General features: G+C 47.4%; 1 protein-coding gene across 2 annotated transcripts in view; it reads right to left on the bottom strand.

Annotated features, from left to right (window-relative positions):
- The window catches only part of p2rx1 (purinergic receptor P2X, ligand-gated ion channel, 1), a 48,088-nt gene that overhangs the window by 23,326 nt on the left and 11,754 nt on the right, over positions 1–13,008 (bottom strand). For both annotated transcript variants that reach the window (XM_071413487.1, XM_071413496.1), the window contains exon 2: positions 3,119–3,263. In XM_071413487.1, the coding sequence (XP_071269588.1) occupies positions 3,119–3,263 (145 nt within the window). The remainder of the gene's footprint in view (positions 1–3,118; positions 3,264–13,008) is intronic.

Here is a 13,008-nt window from a genome sequence, read left to right as displayed (position 1 = left end):
ATTTCAACACAGGTCTGGATGGCATGGCATTGTGTAATTCGGTCACACGATGCTAAGTCACTGACTGTGACCACTTCGGGAAGTGGTTATTATCATGCAAAGACAGATGTTATTGCATCGATTCCAGTCAATGTTATGGCAGTACCACAATGGCATCTAATTGATAATGCAGTTAGAGTCAATATAATTTCTTTGTAGATTAATGTTATTAAGACATGTCTGTGTAGTTACAGTAGTACAAGACAGCTTTTACTACTACTATTAATACTACTACTACTATAAAACTGCTCAATATACTGCCTATTTCAATATCTAGAAAATAAATACCTTTTGGTGTAATACAATGTTGAATCACTAAATCAATACTGTATAACCAGTATCAATTACATTGTTTTGGAAATCACCATGAGACTCAGGTAAATACCTTGAATAAGTTAACATATACCATATATTATATATTATGACATTTTCATTGTCCCTGATTGAGTCTGTAATACCAACATGTTTCAAGCAGACCACTATAGTCCCTGTGCCCAAGAACACAAAGGCAACCTGCCTAAATAACTACAGACCTGTAGCACTGACGTCCGTAGCCATGAAGTGCTTTGAAAGGTTGGTAATGTGTCACGACTTACGCCGAAGTCGGTCCCTCTCCTTGTTCAGGCGGCGCTCGGCAGTCGACGTCACCGGCCTTCTAGCCATCGCCGATCCACTTTTCTTTTTCCATTTGTTTTGTCTTTGTCTTACACACCTGGTTTCAAACCCCCAATTACCTGTTCATTATTTAACCCTCTGTTCCCCCATGTTTGTTTGTGAGTGATTGTTTCTATGTAGGTAGGTCCGTTATTGTGGGCTCTGTTTTTAAATATGTTTATTTACTCTTATCTGCTGTCCTGCGCCTGACTCCTATACACCAGCTACACGTAGACCTCCTGACATAATGGCTCACATCAACACCATTATCCTAGAAACCCTAGACCCACTCTAATTTGCATACCGCCCAAACAGATTCACAGATGATGCAATCTCTATTGCACTCCACACTGCCCTTTCCCACCTGGACAAAAGGAACACTTATGTGAGAATGCTATTCATTGACTACAGCTCAGCATTCAACACCATAGTACCCTCAAAGCTCATCACTAAGCTAAGGATCCTGGGACTAAAGACCTCCCTCTGCAACTGGATCCTGGACTTCCTGACGGGCCGCCCCCAGGTGGTGAGGGTAGGTAGCAACACATCTGCCACACTGATCCTCAACACTGGAGCTCTCCAGGGGTGCGTGCTCAGTCCCCTCCTGTACTCCCTGTTCACCCACGACTGCATGGCCAGGCATGACTCCAACACCATCATTGAGTTTGCAGACGACACAACAGTGGTGTGCCTGATCACCGACAACGACGAGACAGCCTATAGGGAGGAGGTCAGAGACCTGGCCAGGTGGTGCCAGAATAACAACCTATCCCTCAATGTGACCAAGACTAGGGAGATGATTGTGGACAACAGGAAAAGGAGGACCGAGCACGCCCCCATTCTCATCGACGGGGCTGTAGTGGAGCAGGTAGAGAGCTTCAAGTTCCTTGGTGTCCACATCAACAACAAACTAGAATGGTCCAAACACACCAAGACAGTCGTGAAGAGGGCACGACAAAGCCTATTCAGGACCTCTACACCAGGACCTCTACACCAAGTGGTGTCAGAGGAAGGCCCTAAAAATTGTCAAAGACCCCAGCCACCCCAGTCATAGATTGTTCTCTCTACTACCGCATGACAAGCGGTACCGGAGTGCCAAGTCAAGAACAAAAAGGCTTCTCAATAGTTTTTACCCCCAAGCCATAAGACTCCTGAACAGGAAAATCAAATGGCTTCCCGGACTATTTGCAGTGTTCCCCCCCCCCAACCCCTCTTTTACACTGCTGCTACTCTCTGTTTATCATATATGCATAGTCACTTTAACTATACATTCATGTACATACTACCTCAATTGGGCCGACCAACCAGTGCTCCTGCACATTGGCTAACCAGGCTATCTGCATTGTGTCCCGCCACCCCCTCTTTTACGCTACTGCTACTCCCTGTTCATCATATATGCATAGTCACTTTAACCTTATCTACATGTACATACTACCTCAATCAGCCTGACTAACCGGTGTCTGTATGTAGCCTCGCTACTCGTATAGCCTCGCTACTGTATATAGCCTGTCTTTTTACTGTTGTTTTATTTCTTTACTTACCTATTGTTCACCTAATACCTTTTTTGCACTATTGGTTAGAGCCTGTAAGTAAGCATTTCACTGTATTCGGCGCTGTTGTATTCAGCGCACGTGACAAATAAACTTTGATTTGATATATTATGATAACAGACAAGGTCATCTTCAGGTAAATACCTTGAATAAGTTAACAGATACCATATATTATGATAACAGACAAGGTAATCTTCAGGTAAATACCTTGAATAAGTTAACAGATCACAGGCTGTATAATCTTGTGACCTTCTTGCTGTTTTTGGTAATTGATCTCCTTACTCCTAACCATCAGTCAAACTGGTTGGTTCTGAATTAAATAGACCCATCATGGCCACACCCCTCAGAGTAAACAGTAGTGTCTTCTTTGTATCTCTTTATTGCTTTGTCACGGTCAACATGAGCTGACTACACTTAGGCAAACAATGTCACTGTGTTTACAGAGACTCTCCTGCTTGTCTCTGTATTTGCCTAATGTGTGTGCGGGATCAGGATGCGTGCAAAGGAGCCACTGATGAAAGTTAGGTACAGTTTCACTCACACCTGTGTGTTGACAATGATATCACGATACCACAGTTCATCTTCTTCACCTTCTTCATGTTCTCCTCCTTTTCCTCCTCCTTCTTCTTCTTCAATCTGTCAGACACCATCTGTCTGACTTCCCTGCATGAACCTCGCTGTAGTACTTTATTACGCATTACTATTGCACTAGTATTACAGCACACTGGTAGATGTACTGTGAGGCTCAGTTCCTAGAGGGTGTAATGATATGTGACCTTTCAGGTCATTCATTCAGTTTCTCATTCATTACAGTACTAGTGTTGTTCGTCCACACTCAGCCACCTGTTCAAGAAAGATATTAGCCAATGACCCACCTGTTCAGGGAAGACGTAGTCGACCATGTCCCAGACCCTCTCCTCTCCATCCACCATGGTGTAGCCCACCCCTTTCATCTTAGTAAAGACAGAACTCACGGCCGTGTCTGTCGACTGGTAGCCTTTCTCATAGATAAACACCCAACTGGATGGAGCAGAGGACACAGAGGATACCATAAATCAATCAATAGATCAATCAAATGTATTTATAACACCCAAACAGTTGTCTCAAAGTGCTTTACAGTAACCCGGCCTAGACCCTAAAAAGCAAGCAGAAGCACAGTGGTGAGGGAAAAGTCTCTAGCAGTCAGAAACCTTGAGAGGAACCACACTAGGGATTTCAGCATCTGAGATATGAAACCACAGGCAAGGGCAAAGATCCATGATTATTGCCAGCATTTCTAGACAAAAAACCCTAGACAGGCGAAAAAACATATAATCACCCTTGTCACACCCTGACCTAACCAAAAATAATAAAGAAAACAAAGAATACTAAGGTCAGGGCGTGACACCTACAACACTACATCCCTATTTTGTTTATCTCTCTCTCTCATGACGAGCAACCCCATGATGGTAACAGGGAAAATTTGAGTATCATGTAGTATCCTAAACCTAGCGATGTTACATTGAGCTGAGTGAATGGAATACGAATGACAGTCATCCAATATGCTGTAATAGAAATAAGGCCATGCTCAGAAGAAAATGTGTCCTCCCTCATAACCGTCAACCGCCACTGACATTTATAGATTAAGTTATGTGGAAAAAGGAACTTCTGTCACGGGCAAAGAAATTCAAAAGGGGTGATGATATTAATTAATAATAATTTTAAGCCAAATGTGCAAACTGTCCAAACAGATCCGCAAGGAAGGTGGATCCTTTTGAATATGCTATTGAACGATAAACATATTTGGATAATTAATCTATATGGTCCAAATAAGGTTGATCCACACTTTAAAAAAAGATTTATAACAATCTATTGAGCTCACAAGCAACAAACGATCCTATTATTATGGTGGGAGATTATAACACGGTTTTAAGTACTTCAATGGACCACAAAGGAAATCACACTACAAACTATCACCCGTATGCACTTAAGGAGATAACAAATATTATGGGCACATTGAACCTGGTGGATACATAGAGGCTAACAAACCCGGACCTAGTGAGATATACTGTACAACAAATATTATGGGCACATTAGACCTGGTGGATACATAGAGGCTAACAAACCCGGACCTAGTGAGATATACTGTACAACAAATATTATGGGCACATTAGACCTGGTGGATACATAGAGGTTAACAAACCCGGACCTAGTGAGATATACTGTACATGGAGGAGGCTTAATCAATATTATTATTATTATTATATTATATTATTATTATTAATCAAGCTAGTTTCATTCTCACTGGCACCAAAAGTTAAAAAAAAAGTGTTGATAGGAGACAGAATGCGATCGAACCATCATCTAATTGGCCTCCACATAACTCTTACAGATTTTCGTAGTGAATAAGGTGCCATTTGGGACACTGCCATAGATTTCCAGACACCAAGGGAGTGAATGCATAGAATGTTAAGAGGTGGGATGGAATGAATGGAATGTATGACAATGAAATTATTACGTAGTGTTACATGCACATTTATCTGCACACACGGGTGAATAAACCTTACCTATATACCAGGTTATTAACCTATTTGGGTTCGTATTGAGCTTGAAGGCTGAGTCTGACATGCCTGTTACTGTATCTCTGTGTAGCTGATAAGTAAGGGACTTCCTTGGACAGCCTTTTTAATAGTAGCACTATCTGTCTGTCTGTCAGTCTCAACCTACCTTCTCCAGAATGATGGACACCAGCTTGTGAGCAAGAGAATTAACAGGTAAGTAGATGATGTCATAGGGCTATACGTATGTACGCTGGTATAATATAAAAGGACATATAAAACAAGTACAGATGTTATATAAATGACATATAAAGTAATAACCCCCTGGCATCAAGCCCCAGAAACAGGATGTTACACACATCTACAACTCCCTGCCACTGCCTTACAGCTAAAGTCACAAGTGTCGCACACACACACAGCATTGTTTGGCTGTAATTAAACTTTAAAGAATTAAAGAACCTGGTACGTTTCAACTGGATGTTTCTGTCAAGCTATGACTACAAATCCTATCGCTGTAGTTGTTTCTGAATTAGAATTAAAGTCCTCATAGAGAGAACAGTAAGAACAGCCACATTAGAAGAAACCAAAGCGTGAAATGAGGAAAAGCATTTTCCACCAGAACAATCTAAGAAAGATCTGTATCTGTTCTGTGTCCCAAGGCCTGGCAGAGAGAGAGAGAGAGAGAGAGAGAGAGAGAGAGAGAGAGAGAGAGAGAGAGAGAGAGAGAGAGAGAGAGAGAGAGAGAGAGAGAGAGAGAGAGAGAGAGAGAGAGAGAGAGAGAGAGAGAGAGAGAGAGAGAGAGAGAGAGAGAGAGAGAGAGAGAGAGAGAGAGAGAGACCATGCGACAGATCTTTTTGATGTGTGATTGGCTTTGTGGATCTTGCTGAGCACACTGTGTTTTTCAGACAGATTTCTTTTGAGTCACCCTTCTTCTATTAAGGCCCATAGATGTCTGATCCTTTGTGGCTCAGTTGGTAGAGCATGGCACTTGCAATGCCAGGGTTGTGGGTTTGATTCCCACTGGAGACCAGTACGAAAATGTATGCATTCACTACTGTAAGTCGCTCTGGATAGAAGCCAATTTATGCTTGATCCGAAAATGTTGCCGGTGGCACCGTATGAATGGTGCGATGCAATTGCAGAGGCTCCGGAGGCATGCAGAGGTCAAATTGAAATGTTAATGTAAAATGTAAAATATGATCAGGTGCTGAAAGGCCCAGTAATCTTTTTATCTCTGAGCTGTCAAAGCCAGTAGGGCTCTGATTTAAGAGAGTCCTGGACAGGTTCCTAATCGCCCCCCAACCCCAGACAGCACACATAACACATATAGTTTAGACAAGCACAGGGTCAAGCTGCAGTGCAGCGTCCCTGGATGGAGAGCATGGGGTTAAGGGCCTTGCTCAAGGGCCCAACGGTAGGGGAATGTCTTTAGGATGTAAAGAAAGAACAAACTTATGAGGTATTATAATTCTGGTATGACTGAATCTGCCAAGCCGAGCGCATTTAAGTTTCTCTAATGTGTTTTCAACAGAGAATGAACTTTTGAAATGTCACATGCCTTTCTGGCATTATCTCAAGGAGGAAAATCTCTGAGAAATAGCAGTGTAGCTGTGAGTTTACCCATAATTGATTGTTATCTGTGTGAGCATATGCCTCAGCCTGTTCTTATCCTGTAGCTCCTAAAGTCCAGATGCCTGAAGATGTATACAGACACACAAAACACACACACGCAGGCACGCACACACACACGCATATACACACACACATGCACACACAAAGTGTAAACAAATCATTTGTTTTGTTGAGACATAACACAGTCTGTCTTTTGGTGCTTATCCATTAAGAAAGTACGAAGTACAACATGAAAGTCCAAAGAATTAATCCGCCTACCACAACACTGATTCATCACACTATTTGCAAACCTACATGTGGTAGCAAGTCTGCAAGCTAAGGAGAGGATTGGTGCAATGTGACTATCTATGTGAACAAGTTTCCCAATATGCAGTAGTGTTGCATTACCCAAGACTGGTGATAAGAGGGATGTCTTTAGCTGTAGCTAATCTCTAGCTCCTTGCTCCTTATATGCTCACAGTATACAGTATAACATGCCAGCTGCTGTTCCATCATTCTTCACTATTCCTCCAGATAATTATTCAGCTGCCACAACAGCCACTCACAAGAAAGTTCCTGTTTACATCTATTCATCCTGTATGCAAAAAGTGAATAGTATGTATAAGCTGGAAGTAGAAACCTACAGTTGAAGTCAGAAGTTTACATACACTTAGGTTGGAGTCATTAAAACTATTTTTCAACCACTCCACAAATTTCTTGATAACAAACTATAGTTTTGGCAAGTCGGTTAGGACATCTACAAGTAATTTTTCGAACAATTGTTTACAGACAGATTATTTCACTTATAATTCACTGTATCACAATTCCAGTGGGTCAGAAGTTTACATACACTAAGTTGACTGTGCACCGCGTTCATCTGTACAAACAATAGTACGCAAGGATAAACACCATTTGACCACGCAGCCATCATACCGCTCAGGAAGGAGACGCGTTCTGTCTCCTAGAGATGAACGTACTTTGGTGCGAAAAGTGCAAATCAATCCCAGAACAACAGCAAAGAACCTTGTAAAGATGCTGGAGGAAACAGGTACAAAAGTATCTATACCCACAGTATAACGAGTCCTATATCGACATAACCTGAAAGGCCGCTCAGCAAGGAAGATGCCACTGCTCAAAAAACGCCATAATGTCACGAATCCCGCCGAGGATGGTGCCTCTTCCTGTTCGGGCGGCGCTCGGCGGTCGTCGTCACCGGTCTACTAGCTGCCATCGATTCTTTTCTTTTTGTTTCTGTTAGTTTGGGCTGATTGGGTGCACCTGTTTTGAGTTTAGTTTGGTGGGTAGGCTATTTAAGGGTAGGTAGCCCGCTGGCTGTTGTGCGGGCTTTTTTTCTGTTATGTTGGTGTTGGATTTGTATGTGGATTTTGTAATTTTCTCGGAACAGTTTAGTCCGATGTTTTTGGACTCATCTTTTCATGCGCCCGTGTGTTTTAGGGCATGATCGTTTTCCCTGTGTATTGGAAAATTAAATCCACGTTTCTTGAAACCTGTTCTCTGCGCTTGACTTCATCCACCCAGTTCTCCTAGCAGCTCTGACAGAAGCCCGCACCACCATATGGAGTCAGCAGGAGCAGCGACCACCCCTCTCCCAACTATGGAGGAGCGTGTCCATCATCATACCGCTGTCCTTCATCGTATCGGGTCAGCGATGGACCAGATGATGGAGAGGATGGAACGATGGGAGAGGAGTGGTCTCCCGACGGCCCCTTCAGCTCCCCTGCAGACGACACAACCCACTCCTACAGGGTCATCGGCTGGGACCAGCACTTTGCGTCTCACCCCCCCCGAGGGTGTACGATGGAGCAGCGGCTGGTTGCCAGGGATTTCTGCTCCAGCTTGAGCTTTATCTGGCTACCGTGCGTCCGACTCCCTCGGGTGAGGAGAGTGTAAGCCTCCTTGTCTCCTGTTTGTCGGGGAGGGCCCTGGACTGGGCCAACGCAGTCTGGAACAGCCCAGACTCGGCTCGGGACCATTACGCGGAGTTCACCCGCCGGTTTCGGGCTGTGTTCGACCACCCACCAGAGGGCCGAGCGACGGGTGAGCGTCTGTTCCACCTCAGACAGGAGACGAGGAGCGCCCAGGAGTTCGCTTTAGAGTTCCGGACCTTGGCTGCTGGTGCGGGGTGGAATGACAGGGCCTTAATAGACCATTACCGTTGCAGCCTCCGGGAGGACGTCCGTCGGGAGCTATCTTGTCGGGACACCACACTCTCCCTCGATGAACTGATAGACATGTCGATCCGACTAGATAACTTGCTAGCTGCCCGCGGGCGTTCAGAGGGGGTCCTGTCCATTCCACCTCCCAGCCCTCCCGCTCCAACTCCGATGGAGTTGGGAGGAGCTGCATCTAGGGGGACCAGAGGAGGTGGCTCCTCTTGCACCTACTGTGGCCGGAGAGGACACACTTCGGACCGGTGCTGGAGGAGTCCATCTGGGAGTCGAGATGGCAGGCGGAATACTCCTCGGCCACCCCAGGTGAGTAGGCACAAGACTCACCCAGAGCTCCCTGTTGGTCACATGTTTTTGGTTATTTTTTCCCTGCGTTTTTCCCCTCTCTTCAGCATAAGGCGCTAGTCGATTCAGGCGCAGCTGGGAGTTTTATGGATCGCGGACTCGCCCGTAAGTTGGGTATTCCGCTGGTGCAGATAGACCCACCTTTTCCCGTGCACTCCCTAGATAGCCGACCGTTAGGATCAGGGTTGGTCAGGGAGGCCACGATTCCGCTGGACATGGTAACCCAGGGGGATCATAGGGAGCAGATCAGCTTTTACCTTATCGATTCACCTGGGTTTCCAGTGGTTTTGGGGGTTCCCTGGCTAGCTATTCACAATCCCCTCATTTCCTGGCGACAGGGAGCTCTTCAGGGGTGGTCAGATGAGTGTTCAGGTAGGTGTGTGGGAGTTTCCATCGGTGCCACATCGGTGGAGAGTCCAGACCAGGTTTCCACTGTGCGCATTCCCCCAGAATATGCCGATTTGGCTATCGCTTTTAGTAAGAAGGAAGCGACTAAATTACCACCTCATCGACGGTGGGATTGCGTGATAAACCTCCAGGAGAACGCTGCACTTCCCAGGAGTCACGTGTACCCATTGTCACAGGAGGAGACGTTGGCTATGGAGACATATGTCACGGAAGCTCTGGGACAAGGGTTCATTCGGCCCTCCATGTCACCCGTCTCCTCGAGTTTCTTTTTTGTGAGAAAAAAGGAGGGAGGTCTGCGTCCGTGCATTGATTATCGAGGTCTAAATTCAATCACAGTGGGATTTAGTTATCCACTACCTCTCATCGCTACGGCGATGGAATCATTCCACGGAGCACGTTTTTTCACAAAACTGGACCTCAGGAGCGCGTATAATCTGGTGCGTATTCGGGGAGGAGACGAGTGGAAAACAGCGTTTAGTACCACATCAGGCCACTATGAGTACCTCGTCATGCCGTATGGGTTGAAGAATGCTCCAGCCGTCTTCCAATCCTTTGTAGATGAGATTCTCAGGGACTTGCAGGGGCAGGGTGTGGTAGTATATATTGATGACATCTTGATCTATTCTGCCACACGCGCCGCGCATGTCTCCCTGGTGCGCAGGGTGCTTAGGCGACTGCTGGAGCATGACCTGTACGTCAAGGCTGAGAAATGTGTGTTCTCCAAACCAGCCGTTTCCTTCCTGGGTTATCGCATTTCCACCTCGGGGGTGATGATGGAGTGTGACCGCGTTAACGCCGTGCGTAATTGCCCGACTCCAACCACGGTAAAGGAGGTGCAGCGGTTTTTAGGGTTTGACAATTACTACCGGAGGTTTATCCGGGGTTTTGGCCAAGTGGCGGCACCCATTACCTCACTGCTGAAGGGGGGCCCGGTGCGTCTACGGTGGTCGGTCGAGGCAGATGGAGCCTTCAACCAGTTGAAGGCAAGGTTTATGGAGGCTCCAGTGTTGGCGCATCCGGACCCTTCGTTAGCGTTCATAGTGGAGGTGGATGCGTCCGAGGCTGGTGTTGGAGCCGTGCTATAACAGCGCTCGGGCACACCACCGAAGCTCCGTCCCTGTGCTTTCTTTTCTAAGAAGCTGGAGCCGGCGGAGCGGAACTATGATGTGGGGGACCGGGAGTTACTAGCTATGGTAAAAGCCCTGAAGGTGTGGAGACACTGGCTTGAGGGGGCTAAATACCCTTTTCTCATCTGGACTGACCACCGCAATCTGGAGTATATCCGAGAGGCGAAGAGACTGAATCCGCGTCAAGCTAGGTGGGCCATGTTCTTTACTCGTTTTAGATTTACGATCTCTTACCGACCAGGTTCCCTCAACACTAAGGCCGACGCGCTGTCTCGTCTCTATGACACGGATGACCGGCCCATCGATCCGACTCCCATTCTTCCAGCCTCGTGTCTGGTGGCCCCGGTGGTATGGGAGTTGGACGCGGACATCGAGCGGGCGTTGAGGGTAGAACCTGTGCCGTCTCAGTGTCCTACTGGCCTGAGGTACGTACCGTTTGGTGTTCGTGATCGATTGATTCGGTGGGCTCATACACTACCTTCTTCGGGTCATCCAGGGATTGAGAGGACAGTGCGGGGTCTTAGAGGGAAATACTGGTGGCCCACCTTGGCTAAGGACGTGAGACTCTATGTCTCTTCCTGCTCGGTATGCGCACAGAGTAAGGCTCCTAGGCACCTGCCTAGAGGGAAGTTACAACCCCTCCCGGTTCCACAACGGCCATGGTCTCATTTATCGGTAGATTTCCTGACTGATCTTCCCCCGTCTCAGGGGAACACTACCGTTTTGGTCGTTGTGGATCGGTTTTCTAAGTCCTGTCGTCTCCTTCCATTGCCTGGTCTCCCTACGGCCCTACAGACTGCGGAGGCTCTATTTACCCACGTCTTCCGGCACTACGGGGTGCCGGAGGACATCGTATCTGATCGAGGTCCCCAGTTCACGTCCCGGGTATGGAGGGCGTTTATGGAGCGTCTGGGGGTCTCGGTCAGCCTTACCTCTGGGTATCACCCCGAAAGTAATGGGCAGGTGGAAAGAGTGAACCAGGAGGTGGGTAGGTTTCTGAGGTCGTATTGTCAGGACCGGCCAGGAGAATGGGCAAGGTACGTCCCGTGGGCAGAGTTGGCCCAGAACTCACTCCGCCACTCCTCAACTAACATGTCGCCATTTGAATGCGTATTGGGGTACCAGCCGGTCCTGGCTCCGTGGCATCAGAGCCAGACCGAAGCTCCTGCGGTGGAGGAGTGGGTACGCTCTAAAGAGACCTGGCGGGCAGTCCAGGCCTCTCTCAGGCAGGCCAGTGAGCGGCAGAAGAGGAGCGCTGACCGCCACCGCAGTGAGGCCCCTGTGTTCGCACCAGGGGACAGGGTCTGGCTCTCGACCCGAAACCTGCCCCTCCGCCTGCCCTGCCGGAAGCTGGGGCCGCAGTGTGTGGGGCCATTTAAAGTCCTGAGGAGGATAAACGAGGTGTGTTATAGATTACAACTCCCTTCTTACTATCGTATTAACCCCTCGTTTCATGTGTCTCTCCTCAGGCCGGTGGTAGCTGGTCCCCTTCAGGAAGGTGAGGTACCGGAGGTCCCTCCGCCCCCTCTGGATATCGAGGGGTCCCCGGCGTACGCTGTACGAGCTATTCTGGACTCGAGACGCCGGGTGAGGGGCCTGCAGTACCTCGTTGACTGGGAGGGGTACGGTCCGGAGGAGAGGTGCTGGGTACCGGGGAGAGACATTTTAGATCCTTCCCTCTTGGCTGATTTCCACCGGGTCGTCCTCGAGGCCGGGGTCGGCGCGCTGCGGGAGCCGCGCGTCAGAGGGGGGGTACTGTCACGAATCCCGCCGAGGATGGTGCCTCTTCCTGTTCGGGCGGCGCTCGGCGGTCGTCGTCACCGGTCTACTAGCTGCCATCGATTCTTTTCTTTTTGTTTCTGTTAGTTTGGGCTGATTGGGTGCACCTGTTTTGAGTTTAGTTTGGTGGGTAGGCTATTTAAGGGTAGGTAGCCCGCTGGCTGTTGTGCGGGCTTGTTTTCTGTTATGTTGGTGTTGGATTTGTATGTGGATTTTGTAATTTTCTCGGAACAGTTTAGTCCGATGTTTTTGGACTCATCTTTTCATGCGCCCGTGTGTTTTAGGGCATGATCGTTTTCCCTGTGTATTGGAAAATTAAATCCACGTTTCTTGAAACCTGTTCTCTGCGCTTGACTTCATCCACCCAGTTCTCCTAGCAGCTCTGACACATAAAAAAGCCAGACTATAGTTTGCAACTGCACATGGGGACAAAGATCGTACTTTTTGGAGAAATGTCCTCTGGTCTGATGTAACAAAAATAGAACTGTTTTGCCATAATGACCATCATTATGTTTGGAGGAAAAAGGGGGAGGCTTGCAAGCCGAAGAACACCATCCCAACCGTGAAGCACGGGGGTAGCAGCATCATGTTGTGGGGGTGCTATGCTGCAGGAGGGAATGGTGCACTTCACAAAATAGATGGCATCATGAGGTAAGAAAAGTATGTGAATATATTGAAGCAACATCTCAAGACATCAGTCAGGAAGTTAAAGCTTGGTCGCAAATGGGTCTTCCAAATGGACAATGACCCCAAGCATACTTCCAAAGTT

The sequence above is a fragment of the Salvelinus alpinus genome, chromosome 1, assembly GCF_045679555.1.
Source record: "Salvelinus alpinus chromosome 1, SLU_Salpinus.1, whole genome shotgun sequence".
NCBI lineage: Eukaryota > Metazoa > Chordata > Actinopteri > Salmoniformes > Salmonidae > Salvelinus > Salvelinus alpinus.
Note: the sequence above shows the minus strand (reverse complement) of the source record. Positions and strands in the feature narration are given on the sequence as shown.